General features: G+C 43.9%; 1 protein-coding gene across 2 annotated transcripts in view; it reads left to right on the forward strand.

Moving 5' to 3' along the window:
• The window catches only part of ASXL2 (ASXL transcriptional regulator 2), a 62,203-nt gene that overhangs the window by 4,835 nt on the left and 30,439 nt on the right, over positions 1-26,929 (forward strand). Inside the window, exons 1-3 of one of the 2 annotated variants that reach the window (XM_037390800.1) lie at positions 16,502-16,789; positions 16,870-16,985; positions 23,811-23,937. In XM_037390800.1, the coding sequence (XP_037246697.1) occupies positions 23,862-23,937 (76 nt within the window). In that variant the 5' untranslated portion in view covers positions 16,502-16,789; positions 16,870-16,985; positions 23,811-23,861. Of the gene's footprint in view, positions 1-16,501; positions 16,790-16,869; positions 16,986-23,810; positions 23,938-26,929 lie in introns of those variants that run through there. The other variant, XM_037390799.1, reaches the window with a different exon arrangement.

Consider the following 26,929-nt stretch of genomic DNA (forward strand, 5'->3'; position numbering starts at 1 on the left):
GTGGCTCAGGGACTTTGAGCGTAAAGAGGCTGTCTTTCACTTGGTGCGTGTCCGTGAGTTGGTCCAGTCCTCCTTTGAGCTGTTGTACAGTTTTAGCATTTGCACTGCCCTACAGTATTTCCTCTGCTTGACATCCTGTGCAATGAAGTATCTCATTTCGCTTGGTCTGTTTTTTAAAACCTAGTGTCTTCTAAATTCATTTCATGCTCCCCGGCTCTTTTATTTGCGTCTGAACTGTTGCTCTGTTAGCTTTACCACACCACTGAGGATTTAGGACCCTTGTGGTATCACTTGTCAGTTATCTCTCTCAGGCTGAATGACCTTTCTCGTTGCACATTTAAGGGCCATTCCATCCTTGTTGGGATTTTCTAGCTCACCTGGATGTATTTAGAGCCAGTATGAAAATGGCATACAGTCTTCAAGGAGTAGGCGCATGTATGTTTTGTTTCTGTTCTGTATTTTTTCCCTGGTAATTCCAATCATTCTGCTTGCTTTAAGGGTTGGGTCTAGGTGATCGTGAAGGTCCCTTTCCACCCAAACCACTCTGTGATTCTATGACCACTGTTGGCCTGAGGCATTTGTACAAGTGTTTATTGTAGTACTAAGGTTATATTGCTGTGTGGTCACTGTTCCCTCTCCTACCAGTTGTCTGTCAGCCCATGTGTTTTTCCCTGAATAACTTGGTATCATCAGGAAACTGCCATCTCACCATTTGCTTATTTTTCCACACAATTTATGAATACGATACCTGGATATCTTGACAATATTCTGATGTTCTTTGCTGTCAGATATGTTTTTGCTCTACACGTGTAATATCTGGCTGCTGAACAGGTCCTGTGAGGAGCAGCTAGGACATGCAGTAAGCACCAGTTGGGTGCTTTAGAAACCATTTAAAAAGAGAAAGTTTCCAGAGAGACATGCTAGGGAGATGTGTCACTGTGCAACTCAGAAATGCTGGCGAGAAACCAGGTTAAACTGTGTGTTATTGATTAGAGGACCAGGTCAGGCTTTCAAGGAGATGAACCATCTCCTGCAATAGAACTGCTTGTGCCTGTCAATCTGTTTGTTGACACGAGTAATTGACTGTCTTGTGTTTGAGGCAGAATCTACGCTCTTTGAGAGCTCTGATTATTTACACAGCCTGAGGTGTATTTTAGGCAGCTGAGAGTGTTAGTTTCAGCTAGGCTTTACAACTGGGAAGTGTGCTGCCGCTAGCATGTCAAGCTTCGGTAGCAGCGCCAGCTCCATGCAAATTGTGCGTCTCTAATGGGACGTGACCATGTTATGGTGTTTGTCATAAGCACGCTGAATTTGGTTGAATTTCTTGGCCAACCATTATGTAAAGTAGGAGCACTATGTAGAAAATATATATATAGCTGTATATACACACACACATACACACTATTTATGTGTAGGGATGTAAGGTATTTTCATAACCATTGATGGGTATTGTACAGTGTTTGCCTTGAGTGACCCAAACCATCTTGTTTTACCGATAGAGGATAAAAATGTTTTTAGCCTTATTGAAATTTAGTTTTTAAGAAGTGGATAACATACATTCTGAAAGCCCTGGCTAGGTCGCAATGCCCGTGCTTGCCGCAGAGGAGCTGGTATTTCTCCTGCACTTTGCTTGTCAAATCATTTTTAGCCACATAACTGCCACTTGGTATTTTTAGCATCAATACTAGCGAAGTTCTAACTCATGGTGATTACTACCAGCTTGGCAGTCATCTTCAACTCTGAAGGACTCATAGCAATATATAATAGGTTTTTTGTTTTAATTGCTCTCTTCACTTCTCTAAAAATATTTTCCAATTCTGTATTTCTGATGGGTAATGCAATTGCCTGTGTCTCACTGATGGGCTAACGAATGTCTCTGTAACGACCTGCAGTTTTCGGTTGCAGTTTCTTGGCAGCGTTTCTCTTAGCAGTCAGATTTGCTCATGTTTTCATCACTTGTGGGAAATTAAACCTTATAAAATGAAGTACATGCATTAGTGCTTCAGACTGTCCGTACTGACAACATATGGCCATGCTCCCTGTGCCCTCAGTAGCTTGTCATCTTCTAGTCCACCAGTTAGTTCTTTTCCCCTCAAAACATGGTGCAGAGTAATTTGCTGTGTTTTAGAAGCATTAAAGCTTTTGCTGGTGGTCGCATAACACTGCATGAGCTCATGTCTTTAAGACTTTACAGTATCTTTCCATATATTATAGATGGAGGCTGGTATTTTCTGAGCTGGTTACTGTGTTGATTCAGAAGCAGCTGATAACTCGGAGTAGGAAGATCTCAGTAAGTGTGAGGCTGTGTGTGATGAGGATGCTTTCCCTGCCCTCCTTGCGCTTGTCCTAGCAGTGCTGGTGGCAGTCAGAGGGGCGCAGGGACATATTCATTCCCGTTCTCCTCAGTGCTGTTGGGAGGCAATGGAAGTGGGAGTGCCTGTAGCTAAGGCTCCCAGCAATCTTCTCTTAAAGACCTTTTTCACTTGCCAGACTTCAGTTTTGGGGCTTGATTGTCTGTCTGCCTGGGACAGGGGGAGTGTCTTCTAACATCAGCAGGATCTCTTCAACTTCTGCTGAGAATAAAGTGAAAAATTGATTTCTTTTTTTGGTCCACTTAAAAGCCCTATGTTACCAGTGTAATACACTGCCATGGCGGTGCCTCAGCCCAGGACTTCAAATTTGACTGCGTAGTTTCTTGCTGAAAAAAACTCCAAACGCAACAATTTTTTGTTTTCACAACATTGTGCCTGCATTTCTGAGCGTCTGAGACTCTGGGTTTAGCCGGTTCACAGCAATGGGTGAGGGCACAGGTCAGAACAACAGGAACAGGGAGCACAGTCTTGGCACCAACAGAGAGGCAAGTTTTTAAACGCTGCTCGTTTTTTCGCCAGAAATGTAAGTATCTCAGCTTGGCTCTTTCTTTGTTTTCAAGTTCAGAGTTGTGGAATCCATTGTCCGAATGTGGGACTTGCTGCTTTGGCTGGCCCCTCTGCAGCAGCATTGGGTGGCTGCACTGCAGCCTCCTCTCCAGCTGCCGATAGGCCCGATGCACTCTTGGGTTGCAGCTGACAAGATTTAATGTTTCTCGGCTATTTTTAATGTACGTTTGCAAATTAATGAAAATTAGTTTGGGGTGTCAGTTGGAAGTGCTGTTGACAATTAATTCCACATGTGAATTTTGCTGTTCCGGAGTGATCATTCCCATATGGAGTGAATCAGGAAGAGTTAATCACAAACAACTGTGTGAGCTGCAATAGCTTCTTTTTTCTTTTTCTTTTTTTTTGGGGGGGGGCAGTGGTCTCTAGAAACTGGTCTCTCATCAGTGGAGAAGAAACTGATTCTAATCCAGGTTTCCTGCTCTCTGACAGCAACCCCTTAGCTGGACATGCTACAGCGCTGTTTAAGCACGGCTGCTGGATGCTATATGCAGGATTCCTGCCCCGAGTCATGTCACCTAAGTGTGACATGAGTAGGTAGTAAGCAGTAGGTAAAAGCAGAGAAGGGAATACAAGGAAATGGTTTAAGTTAATCTGTACTGGCTATACTTTGACCCCTAGTTTAGGTCTGAGAGCCACAGGCCTATATCTCAGTTAAGTACCCTAGAGCTGGTGTGAGATGTGATCATTGATGATGTACTATCTTCATCAGTTTCTCTGCATAAAAGTTAATTGGAGAATTTTGAAATTGTCTAAATCAACTGTTTCCAGGTCAACCGTGTGGTTTCACCAGTGAAGAAAAATACTGCTTCATGGGCTGAAAATCAAAAAGCTTCAGTGTAGTGGGTAATGGGTGGTTCTCCAAAAAATTAAACACTTGTGCTAGTGCCCTCTCAGCAGTAAACACACAGGTGTAACTGCTTATCACTCGTGCTCATGAAATGCAATAATCAAACAATCCTCTTGCGGGCACTTGGAGGCTTGTTTTTAGGTGTGTGTATCTTGGCAACAAACCCTTGTTAAGTGGATTATTGGGTGAGACACCTTGCAGGCACAGGTGAGGTGGTAGCTGGGAGACTGGTGTGCAAACCTTTGCAGGTTCCAGGTTGTGCACCTGGGTTGAAGAACCTCCATAATCGGGATACAGGATTTTTAAAGTACTTATTTTCTTTTATTAAAATGTATATTGGCAGAGGCAAGCTGCAGTAACCATGATCAAAGAGACCGGAGAGCTAATGAGTTAGCTGTAAGTAGCTCTTCGGAGTGGGGGAGGAGAACAGCTGTGCTGCCCCCAATGCAGTCACACTGAGGTGATTGGTGCTGCAGGAGCCCAGTGGGGAGTTCAAAGAAACATGACGCATCTTCATGTTAGCTTTCTATACGGTTCATGTTTGGCCACCTCTAATCTGCTCTGTGTTTGAGTCAGCAACCTAGAAATGTGTCCTGTTACCCCAAAACAAAGCATCTGAAGCTTACGGTCCTACTTACTTTGCCTTCTAAATGTCTGCTGTAAAGAGATGCTGGTGTTTAGCTGAGCTGCTCAGAAGCCTCTTTCTGCCCAGACTCTGGTCCATGCCCTCTCTTTACTGACCCTGGGTAGACCTGGGCAGCCACAGGGACCCTGCTGTGAGCCAGCACTCCTTGTAGCACTATGAAAGCGAACCTACACATAAAAAAAACACTAGCACCCTTGGACCAGATTAGCAGTTTGAATCAGCTCATGGAGGGACCTGATGTGTCCTGGGACAGTCTGAGGGAAGGGATGGGGCTGCTTGTCTGGGGTGGAAGGTGTAAGGCCTCCTTTTGATGACAACAAACCCTTAGATCTGTTCATTTGCTTGTGTACTTTGAACTTGCTGTGCTCCAGATATGTGCGCTGCTGAGCCAGAACAGTATGTCTTCAGTATGCTGTGGTATTAGTAGTAGGCAGTCCCAAGTAATAATCGGAAAAGAAACTATTTTACTGAAGGATTCTGTAAAGAACCATAAGAAGAATCTTCACTAGCTTTTTACAACCACATGCTGCCCAAAGGAGGTTGCTTTACAAGGAGCAAAATTGTACAGGGTGTGTTTCAGTTCCAGGTCTGTTACTTCTTCAGAGGAAATACTTGCATACAGAATGAGTTATAGTGATTGCGTTCTCTTAAATTGTTATTAAAAATATAATTATACCAGTCATGACGTCAACAGAAGTTCCCTTGACTTTTGTGGGCATCTCATGCTTGATACTGTGAGGTAAAGCTTTGGGTTCTGACAAACTCTTCAGGGATGTGGCACTGCTTGAAAAGGTACTCAACAGCAAGTGCATCGATGCCTTTTGTGTGTGTGCACTGCAATTTCAGTTGTATTTTTCTTAAAACAGTGCATTCCTAGGAATGCGGTGACTAATATATGCAAATGCACCGGTACAGTTTGTACGGGGGAAGGGGTTTCCCTATTATCTCTTGATGTTGCTGTTGCTGAGCCAATCTGTAGAACTGTGGTGCAAGGTGAACGTTTTAGAAGGATGAGTGCTGGTTGTGCTGCCTGGTGCTTTTTGGTAGATCTGCTTCAGTTTCTGCTCTCACCAAGCCTTATAGATGCTATGCTATAATTCCCATCCTTTCTTTTGAGCATGTATCAAGTAGTTCTACTGAAGCCTGTATCTTGTGCATGCAGGATGCCAGGTTGTGAGTGACTGTCTCTGTAGAGCTGCCAAATGCTTGTGCACCAGAGGTTTCCTCTCACAGGCCACAACAGCTGGAGTGAACCTGCTGACTGGGCTTACTGTTGCACAATTAATCTCTCTCCTTCTTCACACGTGGGATACAGAAATACCTTTCATGATCCTTTTTTGGTTGCAGTGCCTGGAAAGTGAGGGAGAAGAAATGCGCTGCTGCTTCTGCCCTCATGTGACAGCAGGAGGTGCTGGCACAGCAAGGTTCGTGCCCTGCCTGACCTGTGGTTACTCAACTCGATGCCTGTTGTAAATTTTCCTCCTAAAAGACTTGCAACTCAAGGAGCTACCTAATGAAATGACACCTGTTCTCTAGCTACTGCACATCAGCTGAAATCCAGAGAAAGAGAATACCTGCAAGGAATGACAGGGGTCATTTTGGAGGCTCCTTGAAGCAGGTGCTATGTTCAGTCTTGAGTAACAGAGGGATACCAGGAAAGTGAACGCAGTCAGTTAGGTATCGGTCACATCAAAACTGTCAGCTTTAGTAGCTGAATTTCAGTGGTAGAAGGTTTTCTGGTGTGAGATCATGAAATACTGGCCTTTTTCAAAGTAATTCTTACACTGGTATGCTCAGAGGAAGATTTTCCTGTCTTCCCTTGCTTTAACATAGACAGTCACCCCACTTCATATCATCATATAAAACCATTCACATAAGATTTTTCTTTTCCTCGTGGGGCAATGCATCCTCCTCACTCTTTGTTTCAAGGCCATCATCAGCCTTTGAGTGCATGTGTTTCTCTGTGATCCCTCTTCGTACCAACTTCACAGCAGGAGTCACCCAGCTGCCTTTGGTCATCAGACAGGTGGCTGTGAAGAAAATGGTACTTCCACCAAGCTGGGGTAACTTTTCTTCATTAGTACTATTATTCACAGCTTGTGTTTCTATTTTTTGGTCTTACAAAGTAGAACAGGTGTTGTATGGTGGAGTGGTTGATAGACCAGAAGGCTGTGCTGCCATTCAGGGAGACCTGGGCAGGCTGGAGAGTTGGGTGGAGAAGGGACCTCATGAAGTCCATCAAAGGCAAGTGTAAGGTCCTGCCCCTGGGGAGGAACAGCCCCACACACCAGCACAGGCTGGGGCTGACCTGCTGGGGAGCAGCTCTGCGGGGAAGGACCTGGCAGTGCTGGTGGGCAGCAAGTTGCCCATGGGCCAGCAGTCTGCCCTCGTGGCCAAGGGGCCAGTGGGATCCTGGGGTGCCTTGGGAGGAACGTGACCAGCAGGTCAAGGGAGGTGGTCCTCCCCCTCTGCTCTGCCCTGGTGGGGCCCATCTGGAGCTCTGGGTCCAGTGCTGGGCTCTCCAGGTCCAGAGAGACATGGACAGACAGGAGAGAGTTTGGGGAAGGGCCATGAAGGTGACAAAGCCTCTGGAGCATCTCTCCTAGGAGGAAAGGCTGCGGGAGCTGGGGCTGTTCAGCCTGGGCAGGAGAAGGCTGAGAGGGGACCTGAGCGATGCACACAGGTACCTTAAGGGCCAGTGTCAGGGGGCCGGGGCCAGGCTCTTGTCAGCGGTGCCCAGCGACAGGACAAGGGGCAACGGGCACAAACTGCAGCACGGGGAGATCCGTGGGGAGAGCAGGAAAAACTTCTTTCCCTTGAGGGTGCCGGAGCACGGGGACAGGCTGCCCAGAGAGGCTGTGCAGTCTCCTTCTCTGGGAACGTTCAGAGCCCACCTGGACACGATCCTGTGCAGCTGCTGTAGGAGAGCCTGCTTGAGCAGGGGGTGGGCTGGGTGGTCCCAGGGGTCCCTGCCCAGCCTGACTGCTCTGTGGTGCTGTGATTGTTTATGAGTTTGGGACAGGTTTCTCCACTGCCTTTGCAGTGACCTGTAGTGCTGGGCCTGAAGTATGTGTGTGTTCTCGCCACAAACATGAGGACCTGGATGTTCTGTGGCAGTAAGCGTTGACAGTATGGACTGTGAAATTTAATTCCTGGTTTTACACGTCTGGCCTTGACCTGAATAATTTCCCTTCTGCTTCTCAGTGTCCAAGAGGAGAAAAATTTAGGAGAACTGCTAAGTTCTTTGAGGTCTAAAGATATTTTTTAGGGAAGAGAGAAGCGTTCTTGACAAGGAAGCTTGTATTTTAGGTAAAGTAAAAAGTAAACACTGAAATTTTTGCGGTAATATACTGAGATGCCAAGGTCAGTTGTAAAATGACTTTCAGTGAGTGTTGGGTGTTTTTCAGCAGGGGGAATGAACGATTGCTTCTGTCGATTACCTGGAGTACCATAGTGCGTGTTGTGAATAACTTGTGTTTATCACTTGCCCTTATAGTCTTGACTTTTTCCTAAAGGCACATATCTGCTATAGTGTTCGGTTTTTAAGAACAAAACCCCAGACAACAGAGTGACTCATTGATGTTGGCTAATTTGATGTCAGCTGAGGTAATTAGCACTTACAGCTGTACTTTTTAAACAAGTTTATGTAAAATACTTTATTTCTTTTCTTTCTTCCAGTAGAACAGCTTAAAAAATGTTGTTTGGATCAGTAAAATACCTCTAAATTCAGAACATTTTCATGATTGTGATTTGATTTCTGGAACACGCAGGGAGCTGTGCCTTTGTCTGCCTTTGTCATTGCCATCTGTCCTCCAGAAAACTTGAAAATGCTTAAGCTTATGAAGTGATAGGGGTACAAATTGCCAAGTATTTCTTTTTACTGTTTCTTTTAGTTTCATTTGTTTTGTAGTTAGATTCTGAGCATGCTGGGCTGGGCACTTCTAATTCCTTTTACACACACACAGTCTGCAGCAGGGTCTTCCAGTCCATGGCTGGTGTTCCTGGATGTGCTGTTCACTGCCAATAATAACAGTCATGTGGCCACCCCATGCCCAGGCTGAAACCAGAACTACTTCTGTGTCATTTAGGTAAGCCTGGGGTTTGTTAACTGGGAGATCTCCATAGCTGATAAGGCTTTATGAGAGAGAGATGTTGTCTAAAACGTTTCTAATGCTGATGGACGTTCCTGTGTCTGGGCTGGAGAGTACCACGGGCAGTCTGAAGGGCTGTGCTTGGTCCTGCATCCCAAAGAACTCTGCATTGACGCGTCCCTCTGATGGAGAGCCATCGTGGACACACAAACTAGGCTTTGGTGGCAGTGTCTGGAGTATTTGATGTAGAGTCTTTTGGCTGCTGTTGGCAGCTCGGCTTGTCAGACATTTCCCTAAGTGTTCCAACAAAGTATTCCTCATGGTGTTAAGCTGCTTGGTGTCAACTTCATTTCTTCACTAGAGCAGAGAGGTGTAGAGCTGTGTCTTTCCTTTTCTCTTTCCCCTTCTTTAAGGTGTTTGTCACTATTTAACTGATGTCCTTTGCTAGAGTGGAGGAATTGCCCAGTGTAAGCAAGAAAGCATGTATGAATTAGTTTACTCTTAAGAAAGCTTTAAACTGGGAGAGAAAGAGGGTAGAGAGCTTAGGTGAGATCACCAAAGTGTGGAGACATATGAGCGATCAGACACAGAGTTGTTGAGTACTTCAGTTTGCTTTCTCAGAGCTGCCAGTGCAAGATAACACTCCAGTTATCTCCATGTGAAGCAAACAGTTGATCTTTTGTATGTCTATAAAAACATGATCTGATAACAGGAATGTGTGACCCTCATCAGAGCAGTATGAGTTTCAGCTTTACCCGGGGTAAGGGCAGGAAGGAGAGCTCTGGGAAGTTGCAATTGGACAGTATTTTTGGACATTAATTCTTCCTTCATTTTAGCAAGGAACAGTCATACGGGGGAGAACTCTTTTAAAATGGGTGGTCTCACTCTAAGCGTGTTGTTGACATGACATGACAAGTTGACATGAATTTAAGGTCAAATTCCCATTCTCATTCTGGTAAATTGCATACCTGTAGAAAGTAAGGGCATTGGATTAACTGAGGACGTTTCTGCGCTTCTCAAAACGTGTTTTAATGGCTTTCACTAGAAGTTTTTCATGTAATACATCTGGATCCCATTAGCTGTTTAAAATTGCTTTATTTTAAGCCTATGACTGCACATTGTTGGAGGAGGGGGGTATTATATTTTTAGTTCAGCTTGAGTGTACTTTCTTTCCAAATGAGTAAAGTGCAGCCTTTTCTTTGTGAATATGTAGATTTCAAGGCAGACAACCCCGCAGAAATGCATATAACCCCTTGAGCAGGAACTCTGGATCTACTATTTTAATTTGGTTTCATATTATGCTTTCCCAAGCCCAAACAAAATCAGAGACAAAACCCTAGTAGAGCTTCCACTTCTGAGCTCCAGCCAGGACACAGAGGTGAGTACTTGGTCCGTGTGTTCTGCTGCAAGAGTGGCGAGAGCAGGCGCAGGGCTGGCAGCAGGGCTGGCAGCAGCGCCTGCCAATGGGACAGGTCTTGTGTCTAGATCATGCAGCATTTTGATCCTTTTAAAGGCAAAGAGTAAACATCTTATGCCTGAAGACTGTACAGAAGAGTGCTGCTTCTGTGCCAAATAATAAATCACATTTACGCTGACAGTGGGATTACGGATTTCAGGCTCTTAATGGGTGGAATGAATTCTTAGGATGCGTTACCCATTCATAAGATGGGAGTGATCTCTGCAGCGCATGCAGCCAGAGCAGTCTGTTAGGTGATGCTCATGAAGCAGTTACCCAGCAAAAAGGTGTTTATCCCTGGTAGAATTTTTATCTAATGTAAATAAATATAGCAGAACAGTTTCATTGCTCCAAAACAGTTTGATTCCACTTACCCAAAGATGAAAGCTTCTTTTATTGCATAGTATATTTGAAACTGTAATTAGCTCTGATTTCAAAAGAGAAAGGATGAGAGATCCAGTAAAACCCCACAGTTCCTGGAGCCATCGTGTGAGCAGTTCAGAGGGCTGTGCCCTTTGCTTATATCATTGAGCCTGTTGCAGTGTCAAAATGCAAGAGTCCGTGTGGTGTTTTTATGCTAGTAGTATTTGGGTAGGTTGGTTTGGGTTGTCTTTAGCCATAGTTCAAGCAAAAGACTCTTCTTGTCAGATTAATTCTAGTTTTGCAAACTGTTGACATCCTTTTTCCTTCTGATTTGAAAGTATTTTGCCTCCCAAATTCTCCCAAGAATTGCAGATGTATTTTTCCTTCTAGCACATTTTTAGTGGTTTTATTTTGTTTCATGCTGTTAAACAGTTAGCATGTTAGTTAAGATATCCATATGCCAGTATTTGGTAGAGTGAACTGCCAAGGCTGACCTTAAGCCAAGTGACCCTAAGAGTAATTTTCTTCTGGAGTCACAGAAATAAAACCATTGTATAAATGCAAGGTCATTCTTTATGCTTGCTCTCTTCAGCAGTGTCCTTTGCATCTTTTCTGAAAAAATCCTGAGAAACCCAGCAGTCATTTCTGCTACATCCGTTTAAGAAAATCTTAATCTTGATTTACGAATAGCCTGAGTGCCTGCCAAAAAAGTGTGAGTTCTGTCATCATCCCTGTTGTTTCACTGTAAGATCACCCTCTGCTTTTCTGTTCCCTGCTCTGGCTCGGTGCTGCTCCAGGTGTTTTCCTGCACTGGCTTAAAGCACCATGCTCTGAAAGCCCAGTCCTGCAGCCAGCTGCGCTCCTTGCAGTGAGAAAGGATGATAAGGCAATAAATCAAAAAAGTAAATTATTGGCTGAGTGAGCAAACATCTCTCTAAGTCTAATAGATATGTTGAGCTTAAAGGGACATTAATTACAGTTGTACAGTCAGTTTTGCTGCATCAGAGCAGGATCGGCTATGCCCATGTGTTTTCTCATTCTTGTTTATCTGACACTGTTTGGGAAAGACAACTTTAGCCACAATGTTATTATTAAACATCATCTTAGGCAAGTGAGTGGATGTATACTGAAAGCCAGTGGGATTTCAAACAAATATCTTGCTACCTTTACACCCTAAAAGGTAAATAATCTGTGCAAGATGAGACACCCAAGAAAGAAAAAAAGTAAAAATATTTTTAACATCTTCACCTTTCTGTTAGTCTCACGCAGTGTACAGAACTGTGCCGGTACCTAGCACCAGATGAGACTTACGAGTCTTAGTGCTTCTTTGGTGGTAGGGTGGACTTTAGCTGGATACTGGCTAATGTCCAGTTTCAGTGGACCAGTTGTGCGTGGGGTGGTGACAGCAGAGAGTGCATGGTATGTCAGGAGACTTGGGGTGTTCCTTCCATCATTGCCTTTGGAAACACTGGGAAAACGCATGATGTGGCACACTGTTAAAGTGTGTGGTCAAATCATGCTTCCCTTGCCAAGGTTGTGGCTGACCGATGTGTTTCTTGATCTTGGAGGGTCAAGCAGAAAGTCCGTAGCCTTAGCTGAGTGGGACTCTGCAAAGGAAAGACACAAGGCAGCATCTTGATGAAACCATACAGTCTTACTATTTCTATTAGAAGGGGTCCCTAGACTACATCCTGCATTTAATATTTGCAGCAATGTACTGCAATTTTTCTAAAAGAATTAATCACTCATCATCTTCAGTAAATTATTGTTAAATAAATCTTACTACTTCTCTTTGCTGCTCTTAGCACAGTTTCTTTATAAATGTATATAAGATAATTGATTGACCAGTGGTTTAGGGTTTGCAAATCTTAAGGGAACACAATACCTTGTAAAATGTCATCAGATGTTGCCAGCCTGAAATTTCTAACTTAATTGACTTTTAACATAATTAAAGTTCTGTTATAATTTCATTTCTTAGAAGACATGTTCTTGTGTCCCATTAAGTTTCAAGTAAGAAGTCTCAAGTGTAAAGGAGTCTCTGTCCCACAAATTAAAGCTGTAATTGACTGCAGACGGATCTTCCTCCAGTATTTATTCTTGCAGCTGCAACACGGGACTATACTGGATCCATTCTTAGTTTATCTATCAAATCAGGGTTTGTGAGGTTTGGCTGACACATGTTCCACTTTATCTCATCTGCTTTAATCTTCAAGAACTGTTAACATTTCACCTGGCAAACTCCTCTCCCAGCCAAACCGACAGCAGGAAGCAATGAAACCTCATGAATGAACCAGCTGGCTCAGTGACTTCAGGCCGAGCGTACAGGGTTATTAGTGTTGGAACTGTCCTGGCTGTGGATGCATATATTTAATTGCTTCTCCAAGCCAGCACTCTCAAATGCCCGAAGTTTTTTTGTTGCTGCCCTTTAGTCATGTTTCTGTCCTTACCACTTATCACAAGGTGATGTCTCCATCCCATCTCTTGGGTGGGCCTCTTGAGGGTGAAGGGATTCTATTTACTGTAATTCACAAAATCTACTGAGATGCGTTTCTGTCACATGCTGGCCCACAGTCTTCCCTAATCTTTAGCTGATCAAGGAAATCTTTATTAATGTGGAAACAGTGCAAAGCAACTCATGGAGTATTTTAAAATTGGGGTGTCTTACTGGATGCACGGCTTTCCCAGGTCTTGCTTTACATTCTGTAATTTTTTCTGCAGCTGCCCTCCGAAAGTGCTCTCAGGATTTCAGGGCATCAAGGGGTATAATCTCAGCTCCATATATTTTTCAAATTATAAGAAAGCCTGAAGTGAAGACAGAACTAACTTTACTGAAAATCTGTTTAAATCTACAGGAAACAAACTCAGCTTATCAAGCCTCATCCTTATGGGAGTCTGAATATTATTCTACACGTGCACATCTTTGTGTTATATCTCTGCTTGGCTGCGTGCAAAATTCTTAAAAGGATGTAACCTTTCTGCGAGCTTTTGGGTCCAAGGGCCCAGGGGTGTATTCCTACAGGTTTATCCTCCCATCCTTCCCCCCTTCGCTTTGGGGGCCCGCAGCAGAGCTCAGGCAGCTGTGACTGGGTTGGCTTTCTCAAGTTCTCTTGTTTGTGCTTGAGAATCTGTTGTGGTTACAGCTGTCAGTCCAACACAGCAGCCGTTGTGGTACCGAGGGCTTTTACATAGTCAGAGAATGCACAAAATACCATAATGCAGCTTTATTTGTATCAGCTCCAGGGCTAAGCTGTCTTCCCAGGTGTGGCATTTAGGCTGTGCTGCCAGTCCTGGTTTGAAAAGATTAGTTTTCTTTGTTCGAAGACAGCATAAAAGTTAAAATGTGAACAGAATGGGAGGCTGGAGAAAGAGTAGTCTGTATTTGGCTTGATGCTTCTATTTTCCGCAGAACTTGTAGTTTCAGCAGCAATAGGCTTCAAAAGCGGATGTGGTTTATGTTCCTGCTATTCAAATGTCTCAAAACCAGTAACAGTCAATCTGTTTCTGTGCCTGGGTTTCAAATGTTAAACCAAATTCACGTTTTCTTCGCGTTTCACAACTATGAGCAAGGATTAGTTTTACAAGGACGGGGACGCAGTGTTTGGCTGGTCGAGGGTTGTGTTTGCAGCGGCGGTGGACTGGGAACATAGCTGGTTAGTGTAAGCGTGAGGCCGACAGCTCTGCTGAGCACAGGTTTTCCGGGCGAGGACAGCAGCCCAGCAGCTGCGAGCACGGTACTTGCCCCACAGAAATGGGGTGCCCAGACACGAAGGTACTTCATTTCGTTTCGCATGCCTCGCGCATGGTCCTTCCTCCGAGAATAATACAAAATAGCTCAGTATCCCTGGACTTCTTTTCAGTGTTCTTAACCATTTTCTTTACTTTCCTGAACCCCGTTAAATTTTGTGGACCATGTGTGATCAGCACAACAGTATGCAAGACAATCAATGTGAATACCCTGTAAAAATTTTACATACTTCATTTTTCTGTCCTTACATGTAGCATCCTCTTGTTGGCCATTTTCATTCACCTGTCAGCTGTAATGGATTCCTTTGCTGAGATGACGCAGTTCATTTAGATCACTACAGGTCCTATGAATATCTTGGGGGTTTTCCTCCAAAAATTTACTTAGTCCTTTTTTTTTTGGTGTTTTACTTTATATTTTTATTTACTTTATATTTGGTCTTTTGTTCTCTGGCTATATTTCTCTGAGTTTCCACACAATTCTGTCTGACCCTAACTAAACTAAATAGTTAATATTTTACTGTTCCCAGCTTTCCAGTCTATCACCAAGCACTAAACTGCTCCCTCCTTAGTACATGACCTTGCAGAATTTTTTGCAGATTTCTTCCCTGATTACCATTTGGTTCTGTTGTCTGCCTTCTGTCCCATCCAACATCAGGCTTGTGCCAATTCTTTGTTTTTTAGACAATAGCCAAATAATTTTTAGAAGCCTTTTGTTGAAAATCTCTGGAAGTGTGAGTGAACTCTTAGCAACAGACTTCCTTTTCTTCCAGTTCTCTTTATTGATGCGTTCAGAAAATTCCAATGAGTTGGAGAGATCGGCTTTTCTTCTCCAGGTGCTGATCAGGCTGTCGTCTTTTCCAGCATCATCTTACTCTTCTTGAACTGCTATTTTAACCAATTTGGAGACAAATGCAAGTTTACAAACATTCTTACTGCTATTTCAAAGTACAAATATAACCTTTACTTTCCAGGTCTTGGGGGATGGTTTGCCTTTTAAGGGGTAATTCTGCCTGCTGTGCCGACTGTCAGCTTTTATCATGTGGATGTATCATCTGGATATGGTAATCTTGTCAGTGACTTCTGAATTACTGGGTTCTTACCATAACTTTTTATTGTTGTTGTTTTTAATGACATTTCAGAGTCTGATATTACCTCATCTCAGTTGTGTATGCCTTCTTAAAAACTTGCTCTTTTTATTTAATGTCTGTGCCACATGTAAGAATTCTGCTTGTTGCAACTTGTTGTTAGCAATTCTATGTATGTTATTGAAATGTTGCTTTCTGATGCTTACGGTCACTGCATTATTTTTGGGAGCTTCCCTTATCTCTGTGGAATCAGAACAGGATCATGCTGTGGCTGTTGTTAATGAGGAGCTGCTGGCATGATCTCTTAACTCCTTTCTGTTGCAGACAGGTACTGGCTTAGCATTGTGTATTCTAGAACTAATTGCTTCAGGAAGCAATAATCTTAAGTATTTTATGTGTAAATCTGTTTATTATTCTTTACACTAGAGGTCATGCCCCACCCCGCCACAAGCAAACATTCTTTGACTCTTTGTTTCCTTGATCTTAGAGCAGGCGTTCTCTACGCGAATTCCTGTGCAGATATATAGATACACAGACTGTGGATTTGCTAATTTGTTTTCTGTTTAACTGGCTGCCTCCATAGCCAGTCTCACAGATTACCTTTAAAGTTCACTGCAGGTGCAGCTGTACCTCGTTGATGTTCTTGGCTATGCATATGTAATGTTTGCTTTGTTATGGCCATCGTGCAGTGTAAGGCATTCTAATTAATGTCATCTCTGGTTTTTTTTTGTTGTTGTTGTACTATTTCAGTCTCAGCAACTAAACAGCTTTAACTAGCCCTAGTGTGCTGATTACCTGGCTTTTTACGTAGGTACATGCAGTGGGTTAAACTGGGCCACTGGCCAGTATAGTATGTGTTTGCCAAGACAACAGAGGCAAAACGGTGATTATGAGAGACCGGGACCGAGTGATTTCCCTGGCTGGACATGTACCCATCGCCCTGCTGCCGAGTATTTTGAGTATCCTGTGCCAAATGGGTATATCCAAGCTACATGACCAGCTGTTATTTAATTCCTGTCCCTGGTTTGCTGGTTGTAAACGAGACCGTTTAAAAGTCTAAATCACCTGAAACTAAAACCCTTGCTTTAGGGCTCCATATGGCTAGGACTAGATTTCCTTAAGTGTCTAGGCTCATCCACTGAGAATATATGTTTAACTGGGATATCCTGCATATTCCCATATTTCTTTTTAAAACGGAGCAAGTGATAGTCAAGTTCCACTTCCTTTACCTGTAATTTATCTTCCACTCTTGTGTGGGATTCAGATTTAATCTGACCAGAAACTGTTATCAGTTAGGTGTCTGACCACAGGTCATTCCACATGAAGACAGCCATTGCCTGTGTTTGTGTTTCAGCTGGATTTGAATTGGCTAAACCGTGTAAACCTGAAGCTTTTTCCCAAGCTGCAGTGTTGTTTGGCAGCATCTATTTACAAGATGAATAAAAAAAGAGATGGACAAGAGAGGAAGAAACTGCAGTTGGTCATAGGAATTGCTGTTGGCTTTCAGAGGAAAACAGCTGCCTTTGTGGTGGGGAGGAAGTAGAAATGATTGTTCATGCAAGAAGTAACATTTGCTAGAGGTGCAATTGTTACGAGCCTCATGGGGTGATCTGAAATGGTAAGGACTGGTTAACATGCTGCAGGCAAATGTATAAAGGTCAGATTATGTATACTTTTTTCTTTTTTTTTTTCTTGTAGTATCATCTAGACTGTCACAGACATCCTCTCCTCAGTCAAGCTGCCCATCACCTTCCATCCAGACAGGCAAAGTCATCTCCTCATCCCAGAAGCACAGCAAGAAGGCACTCAAACAGGTAAGTAGCCTAGTCTGGAACAGAGTTGAGGGACCACTGCAATAAATTTATTTCTCTGGCAAATCATTTTTCTCAGTGAAACAGCAGTCTGCAGGGAGGTAATTCAGGACTTCCTGGATGTCTCATAGTAAACAAGGTTTGGCTAAAAGATCCTTCTGTCTTAAAGGTGATTCAAAATATTGTGCTGTTTAGTTATTTTGCTTTTTCCCTACATAAGCATCTGGACTTTTTTAAAATTATTTTAGAGAATGGGTGGAAAGCAACAGCATCTTTTACTCAGCCTTTTGATGAGTGCACTTAGCTTTCTACAGTCTTAGTAAATGGAAGGTGTTTTGGGGAAAAGAATTAAATCCACTGACTTCTTCCCCGAGTTAGCAGCATACTTTCCCTTCCAAGGAATTCTCTGTGTGCAGTGTGTATGTATATGTGGAGGGAAGAAGAGCACGCTGACTTTGTGTTGCACCTCCACTGGGTGTTAAAAGAGAAAGAGGAGGACTGATTATTTTCCATGCTTGGGGAATGACTGTTGAGTAGACAGTGTTAATTGTGTGCACACAGGATGGAATGAGTGAGTGTACTTCAAATGATTTGTTTCTCCTAATGAAAAATGCAAGATAAATTAGGCCCCTGCACATCTTATTTGCAGGTGTTTCCCCAACTGCATTGTTTAATTTTCCATGAAACTCAGAAAGGAAATGCTTTATCAGGGTTAGATTTACTCCTTAGTAAAGTAAAAATCTGTAAGGAGTTATGAATCAAGTTGCAGAGGAGGTGCTAGTCCAGGGATTATGGAAGCTTGTCACACGCAGATGAAATCACAATGTGTTCCAGATACGATGTACCTTTTCCAGCCCAGCCTGTTTTCCTGACTTTTTCCAGCTGAGAAGCAACACTCAGGATGGCATTCAGCTACCAGAGATGCTTGTGGCCTTGGGAAAAGGATCTGCAGTGAGAGAGAAGGACCTAATTAGGGCATATTGCTGAGGAGAATATTACAGGAGAAGATAAGGCAGCTGTATAAACTGGAGCTTTGTTTCCAGCAGGAGAGAGCTCAGCTGATGTCAAAATGAGATGCCAGCTTCAGGGAATCTTCTCTTTTCTTTCTTTTCCCACTTGGCTGTTTCTTGACAGAAGCATCAGTGTTAGTATGATGTTCCTTGCTGCTAGCTGCCATAAAGAAGTGAGATTGTGTTGTGACTTTAAGCAGATTTTCTTCTGAAGTTGAGAGTCAAGCTTCCACTTTCATTTGAATCCTCAGAAAATTGCTTCTCGCTAATTCAGCAAGATATTAATTATACTCTTTGCTTTTCCCTTCTCATCCCTCTTTAAGCCTGGCTGGCAATCATTTCTCACCAACATCCGCAAAGGCTTTTCTCTTTTAAGAGAGTGATCAAACAGGCTCAGGGCTTGTTACAAACAGTTCTTTCCCCTCTCATGCTCAGCAGCTCCCTCTTCATTTTCTCTGGTCTGTAGGTTCCTGTTTCACAGAATCTCAGGTTGGAAGGGACCTCTGGGCAAACCCACACACCATTTCCAAACCCATGCTCCATCTGCTTCTCTCTTCCTAGCCTCTGTCCTTACATGCCTAATAATTTTCTGCTTTTCATGTCAGAATTCCCCATGTTCTTGCTCCCACAGACTTTCCCTCGCCATTTTTATTCATTCCCCTCTTTCTCTCTTCCAGTGCAACGTTCTTATCCTGAGATGTCTACTTCCTAAGTATCCTTATTGCAGCATTGTCTCTGAATGTAATGAAATACGTCAGAGCCAACGAGATCCAAAATTTAGACAGTGTTCTCAGTGTCACTGTTAATCTCATTCATTTTGGGGGAAAAATATCAGGAACCCTGAAAGAGAAATGGGGAACCACATGGAGGCCTTGATGTCTGCATAGCATACCTGTTTGTACTTCACAGTTCTGCAGCTGTCTGCAGGGCAAAAAGCTGTCTCTGGTGGTCATCATCTTCCACCACAACAGCTCTTCTCCCTGAACTCAATTCTTACGTCCCGGAGTAGGCCATCAAATTGTAGCATAGTGAATTGCTTGCCTTCTAGCTGCATAGGAAAAAAAGCCGTTGCCGAAGAACACCATTACCGTTCAATTGTTCTAACTTACCTTACTTAAGTTTGCTCTAGCTTTAGATCAAACTAAGACCATGGCGTGCCTAATCCTTTGCTTAATTTTAGTTCCAGTGGAATTCTGCTGGTTTGACCCAATATCGCATCTTCCACCTCTTCCTAAACATGGTTGCCACTGTGGTCAGGAAAAGTTATAGAAAGTAGATAAAATGAGCTAATACAGATAGGGAGGAGACAGCAGTGGTTTAGAGTAGTAGGAAAAACATAAGCTACTGAGTGAAATGGGAATTGAAGAAAGCTTTCATATTTTTATATCTGTGACAGATTATTTGCTAGTGTGCACTGGAGAAGAAAGCTGGTTGGATTCATCCCTCTCGTCTTAAGTGCTCAGTAATTGTTGTATTACTGGAGGGAAGAGAGAGCAGACTTCTAAGTAAGAACTTTTAATCCTGAAACACCATGGTGCCACTATGCTGACAATAAGTATCGGGTTCTTTAAGAAATAAGGATCAGGATTTAGTTCATAAACACATCAGAGTTAAAACTGTAAAGTCCAGCTGAATAATACGGTGTACACTGGTGTGCCATCACTACACAGTACAGTAAGCAAGCAGATGGCTGCATTCCTCACCACTGTTGGGAAAAATCCTGGGTTAGAGGATTGGCAGAGGCATGTCAGTGCTCATCCTGCCATAAAGATAAAACAATGATGGGCAGAAACCCCCTTTGTTACAGTGAGTGTCTGCTGATACAAAACCCTACCACATTTAATTTATAATCCAAATCCAGAAAAATGAGCAGTTTCTCACCTGTCGATGGAAAATGCAGGTACTACTCTAATACGTTCCTCTGATCCTCTCCAATCCACTGACCTTGTCTCATCCTTACTTAGCTTGAGTGGTCATCCCAATGCCATCAGAATTCACAGAAACCCAGACTGGTGGGGATTGGAAGGAGCCTTAAGAATCCCCCTGGTCCAACCTGCCTGCTCAAGCAGGGTCACTCAGAGCCAGTTGTCCATGGCTGTGTCCAGACAGCTTCTGAATACCTCTGAGGAGGGAGGCTCCACAACTTCTCTGGGCAATCTGTGCCAGCACTTGGTCACCCTCACAGTAAAAAAAGTGATTCTTGTATTCAGATGGAATTTCTGATCCTGTGCCCGTCGCCTCCGGTCCTGGCACTGGGCACCGCTGGCAGAGCTGCCTGCGTCCTGTCGGCACCCTCCCACAGGTGTTTATGGACACGGACCCAACCCCCTGAGCCTGCCCTGCGCCAGGCTGAGCAGTCCCAGCTCCCGCAGCCTTGCCCCAGAGCAGAGGGGCTCCAGTTCCACAGCATCTTGGTGGCCCCTCGCTGGACCCTCTCCAGCCTGGCCGTGCCCCTCTCGGGCTGGGGAGCCCAGCACTGAGCCAGCGCTCCTGGGGTGGCCTCTCCAGGGCTGGGCAGAGGGGAAGGATCCCTTCCCTTGATCCATATCTCATCATGGTGTTTTAATATTAGAAATTACACCATCTCCTTCTGATGAGGTTTATACCGTTGGCTTCCATCTTTATCCATTACACTTTTATCTGTTCCATGCAGATGGCCAGGGACTGGTTTGGGCTGCACTTAACAAAAGCTGTCCTTTTATGTGAAGGGAGCTGTACAATACAGCTTTTCTTTTGCCCACTAGGTGCATCCCCGTGGGTTTTTAACATCGGTATTGGACTGTAGGCAGGTGCAGAGCAAGAAGGTGGGTGCTTAGGAGCAGCTCCTGCTGCTGTCCCTGTTGTCACCCACGGTGGAGCTGACAGGGAGGAGCACAGCTGGGGACATAAGGTCTTCGTTTTAATTGCGGTTAAAGGAAGTGCTGATGAGCCTGAATGGTGCCATTTTGATTTATGCCCTTTTTCAGCTCTGTAGAACTAAGTGGTGGTTTCCGCCCTCAGCGGCGGGGTTTGCCTCAGAGCGGCCCGCTGTGCAAATGGGCTGAGGGACACCTGCCCTCCACGGAGGGTGGCACAGCCAGGACAAGGGACAGCTTCAAGGCCAACAGAAGGCCAACACTGAGCCCCTGGGCACAGAGGGGGAATCTGGGGGGTGCTGGGGGGGCTGCTGCCTTCCCGGCTCTGGGGAGATGCTCCGCTGCTTCCAGAGTCTTCCGCAGCTGTGTGGAGCCTGGAAGCTGCCACCTGATCGGTGGGTGTGGAGAAGTTAGAGCTTTCCTGATCAGCTGGTACCTGATAGAGGTGGCCTGACAGTGTGGGGCTTTGCATGGCTGGAGCTGCTGGAGCGGGGACCTCCATGGGGTGTTAGGGGGGAGCGGGGTCTGATGTTGAGAGGGCTGGAGCAGCTCTGCTGTGGGGACAGGCTGGGAGAGCTGGGGTGGCTCAGCCTGGGGAGGAGAAGGCTGCGGGGAGACCTTAGAGCACCTGCCAGTGCCTAAAGGGGCCGGCAAGAAAGCTGGGGAGGGGCTTTGGGCAAGGGCAGGTGGCGATGGCACACGGGGGAATGGCTTTACCTGAGAGAGGGGAGATGGAGATGAGAGATGAGGCAGAAATTCTTCCCTGTGAGGGCGGCGAGGCGCTGGCCCAGGCTGCCCAGAGCAGCTGTGGGTGCCCCATCCCTGGCAGGGCTCAAGGCCAGGCTGGACGGGGCTGGGGGCAGCCTGGGCTGGGGGAGGGGGCCCTGCCTGTGGCAGGGTGGTGGTGGGACTAGATGGTCCTCAAGGTTCATTCTCACCCAAACCATTCTGTGATTGTGTATGGCGTTACAGGTGGCCTGGTGCTGTTATAGGGGAGCTGAGGGATGCTGGGCCTGGTATAGGGTGTTATGGGGAGCTCTGCCTGGTGTGGAGTGTTACAGAGAGTTGGGCCTGGTTTACAGTGAGGAACAGCGGGCATAAGTTTAAAAGTATAAGGAAGAACAGGACATAAGGAGAAGCTTTATGCCCATGAGGGCAGCCCTGCAGTGGAGCAGGGGCCTGGAGAGGTTTCGTCATCTCCATCCTTGGGCGTTTCCAAGACTGGCCAGAGCCCTGAGTAACCTGGTGGAGTTTGGACTGGAGGAGGAGGTTGGACTGGAGACCTCCTGAGGTCCCTTTCAGCCTGAGTTATTCTATGATTATGACAGGACTCAATATAAATTTAGATTTATTCAAGAAACCTCAAAACATTTATAACCAAGAACGTAAGTGCAAAGCTGACACAGTATTTAAAAAGAGATATCTAATGAATAATTTTTCCTCCTCTTCCCACACATGCCTCAGCCACCGTTGGCGTGGGCACTTCGGGCGCTGCATGACCAAGAACTGAGGTGACACAATGAACAAAAGGAGAATTATTTTACTTAAGCTGAGATAAATGCAGCAATAAATGACGTACAGAATAGCAGATGAATTGAATATACGAAACCTTAAATATTTGAAGTGATTCGCATAATGGCAGTACAGCATTTGCACAGCCTCCTGAACATACTAGTAGTCTTCGCAGTCTAGTGCTTTCTTGATATTCACTGTTGCCTGTGGTTTATCTTCAAAGAAGAATTTGTAAAAGCTTTCTTGAACTTGTTTATAGATTTGTTACTTGTATGAATGCCAGGTCTCTCTTTCTAGATCTCTTTTTTTTAAAAGCCTTTGACCTCAATAATAAGAGGTTAATTGCATATTGCAGAGGTTACTTCTTCCTACTGATATTCAATTTTCCTGTTTCAGTTTGCTGAATTTTTTTTTAACCTGTGGTAGAAATGGATGGCTAAATAAGAACTATTTCATAAATCAGAAAATAGGGTTCTAACGTGTCTGTTCATTATCCGTATCCTCTTGTCAGTCTTCCTCATTTGTGTCTTTACAAACTGAAAGTCAGTCTCTCGGCTGTTTTCCTCCTGTAGCAGATTCTGCAGGTTCCTGCCTACTTTTAGTCTCTCGCCTAGTTCTAGGTACAGTATTGTTGTTGCTGTTATGTAAGGTGTTAATGGTCCCACTCATTTGTATATATGCAACACAGATTTCCTGTTACTACTTAGTATGAGATTCCGTGGTATACTTGATATGTTGAAATTTATTCTGCTGTTAAATTTATTTGGGTTTGGCTTTCATTTTTTGAAAACAGACACTTTGGTTTGGGTAAATGCTGCAGTTTCACCAAATGCCTTCTTACTTCCGTGTCTTAGTCATTTGTGCCTTTTAGACTGTATCGTGGTACCTTAGCAGTCTTTTCGGAAACAAAGAATTATATTTTCTTCCCTTTAGTGTCTTAATCTTTGTTACTGTCCTATTACAAAAGTCTTGCCTAATGGGTAGTGTCTCTGTTGAAGGTTTTTAGTAAGTTACTACTTGCTTCTCCAGGAGACAGAAATGAATTACATGATGGTACTTTTACTTTGAAGTTATTTGTATAATTACTTCTTGAACCAGCTCCAGATTTGGAATCCTTTCTCTTTGCATTCTCTAGAGCGTTGGGGTTTTTTGGTGGTTTTTTTTTTCATGAAACAACACAACTTAAAATGTTCTGCATCCATTAACATTTTGCTTTAGATGCAAAGGTAGAAAATTTGTAGTAGTGTATTTAAATAGACAGTATCATATTTAAATAGACAGTGTCAGTGTCCCACGCAAACTGAGTGTGTTTTGGAAGTTGTTTTGAACTTTTGACATAGTTAGAATCAGCTATCAGTTGCTGTAAAAAAAGCAGTTTGTACTGTGTACTAATGATTTATAAGAACATTTTCAATTTCTTTTTGGTTCTGTTCTTCTGTCCTCTTCCCCAGGCCTTGAAACAGCAGCAGCAAAAGCAACAGCAGCAGCAATGCAGAGCAGGCATGCCTGTGTCGTCTAATCAGCACGTCCTTCTGAAGGCCGTCAAGGCAGCCAGTGACTCCACACCTGCAAAGTCTGGTACGTGGCAGTGACACTATGTGTTCTTTTACTGTTGTCTCTCTTCAACTTGCCTTTTGTTGTTCTTAGGGGATGAGAAGAAAGTGTTCTTTTCAAATGGCGTTCTTTCTGTTTCTGAAATAGTCGAGCTTCTCTTTTCCTGGCTTTGATTTTTATTAGGAATGCATTCAGTTAAGAATAGATCTTGAATAGATCTTATTATGCCATTGTGTGATTAAATAGCTGCTTTCTGTGATGTCTTCCCCTGTAGTTGCCTGTACGCTGTGGTCAGGTGCTTCTCATGGCTAAGCAAACAAGATGGTGTTTCTTTTAGTATTTATTTTTTTTCCGAAGTAGCTTCTTATTCTGTAGTGTGGCTTTCATGTCTTGTTCTAAAGAATGTACGTTCTGATCTGAAAGATCCCCGAGAGAGTTGCAGCACTTACGCTGCATTAGAAATTAATGAGGTCACTGCTCTTCTCTTGCTCATTCAACAGCGCGTTAGCACCTTTACCAGCAGCAGCGTTTTGCTAGCTACCAAAAATTCCTGGTAGTTACTTCTAGCTAGTTTTCTTTAAATCCTTTTCAGTGTAACTGATTTCCATTATAAGCTCCTGGTTCAGTAAGCGTGGCTCAAGTTGGTTTCTTTTAGATGCAGAAAATGCCTCTGTGTTTGTATAGACTGATTTTCCTGTTGTACAGGTAAATGACTTTGCAGACTAACGCAGTTATTTTATGAATCCACAATTTGTCAAGTCATCTGTAAGCATTACAAGTAGTGGCTCTCTACCATCCTACCATCACTAAAACATCCATTTGCTTTTTTGGTATTTATAGACCCACTGGTCTGATGTCTGCCATGAAATCAAAAACATTTGGCCTGGTGACCTGGGCCCTGCACTGCTGATAGCACCTGCATTGAGGAGTGTGTAAAAGCAGGGTAGGCATGTAGTAGTGTGCGGGATCCTCCAAAGCAGGAGGAGTTGTCTTTGTATTTCTTGGACTGGGTGGGATTTTCTGCAGTGGATTTACCTAACCTGGTGGATGGGAAAGTTGACTTTGTAAATGCCTCGTGGCAAACACCATGCCGTAGAAACTACTCATTTTGGGGCTTTTTTGAGCCAGGCTCCTTATACCTTTACTTGATGTCTCCTAATTATCAAACAGGCAGTGAACAACTGTTGTTTATTCAACAATGTTTCCACTCATGACTTCTGTAGGCATCTCTTTTTCAATCTGAGGAGAAATCTACTATTATTTTCTCATTCCTCTTATGGAAAGCTATGTGCTTTTTGCAATAGAGAATGAAAACTGTACACAGTATGCAGGGTGCAAGATGCATTTTGAATTTGTATAGTAACATTTTTTCATTCTATATTTTGTTCATCTTTTCTTAACAACTCCTAGCATTCAGTTTGCTTTTTTTGACCCTGCCAAAAGTAGGCATTTCCCTAGAACTTTTCAGTCTGGGACTCTTTCCTGAGTTGTGATTATCTATTTTAGGGCCCAACAGTATGTCTGTAAGGTTAAGGGAGCTGTTCTTTTTGTATATCACTTTATATTTCTGTACAGTGAATCACACCTGTTCTTTTATCACTCGGCCATTCATTGGCATGAAGTCCTGCAGGTGTAATGGAGCGGGGTGTTGGGACCTGAGAAGCAAACAGAATTTAGGTACACAGGGTTAGTATACGTGGCATAGCAGTGAGAGAGGCAGGAGCAGGATCAGCAGTGTGTGTACAAAAGGAAGAGGGCTGGCTTTTTCAGGGTGAGATCTCTTCCAAAAACCAACGATCTCCTCCTCTGCTTCACAGCCCTGCTGATTCTGATCCTGCTTCACAGTCTTCTGCAACACGTGCACAGTCCCTGTCTAAGCCCTGTGTACTTCTGAAGTCCCTGGCCTTATACCCCATCTGTTACACTAATTATCATGGGTAAAATGCTGTGCTGCTTGTCAAACTCAGGCACTTCTATGAGACAGAAACTCCCTCCCCCTCAATAATTACCCTTTTTTTCCATCCTTCACCCTTGATTTACTTTACTGGCCCTGATTTATCTCGGAAAGATGGTGATCATGAAAATGTAACTATTGAGGAAGATGCAGCAAGAATGCTCGCTGTGGAAGACTTCTGTCAGGTGTTCTTTCACAGATGGAGTTGCTGAGACTGGCAGTCAAGGCCTGGGGAAGAGGAGAGAACACAACCAAAAAGAAATTAAAAAAGGGAGAGGAAATAATCAGATCACAACAAAACTACATCTCCAATCCCAAATCCTAAGCTATTTTTCTTCTTAAAAATGATTTTTTGGTAAAGCGTGATAACACAGGTAGTACCAACCTGTTACCTTACAGAAAGAAGAGGTTCCTTCATTATTCTTATTCCAGTCCCAAAAATTCCTCTTCCAAACGGTCAGTCCTTCAGCCAACAAGCCTGTGCTTAGAACAAGAAACAACTGCGTGTGGGGAGAGAGAGAAGCTGCATCTCTGCTACCAAGTCAGTCATTGCCAAAGTACTGGGCACAAGAACTGGCACTCAGTCAATCCATTCTGCTAAATTCCCTGACGCAGCTTTGACTCGGGACAAGCCAGCAGTCTCCTAGGCAATACTTGGCACAGCTCAGTGTGTAGCACAGGCCAGACGTCATTCCCTGCAGGCAGTTTAATTTGTGGTCAGCCCTGCTGCGGGGAGACGGGAAGCATAAGGATGTGAACAAAGCTAGTTTGTGCCAGTTGTTCTCTGGGCCAGGGGAATGCCCAATGTCACTGTTCCGTTTACTGGTATAGAAGTAGCCAGAGAGGATTATACAACAGCAATAAGACAATATTAGCGTGAAAAACATTTTGCTTTTGCATATTCCTGGTGTAATTACATGAATGTTTAGCTGAAATTCACTGGTCAGGTTAAGAAATCTCATAAAGCCTTAAGAAAACAGGCCTAGGAGCACCCTTGAGAGCACATTTAGTCCGCATCCTTTCTGCAGGGCAGGATCTATGATGCAATCCTGACAGATGTTT

The sequence above is a fragment of the Falco rusticolus genome, chromosome 6 (assembly GCF_015220075.1).
Source record: "Falco rusticolus isolate bFalRus1 chromosome 6, bFalRus1.pri, whole genome shotgun sequence".
NCBI lineage: Eukaryota > Metazoa > Chordata > Aves > Falconiformes > Falconidae > Falco > Falco rusticolus.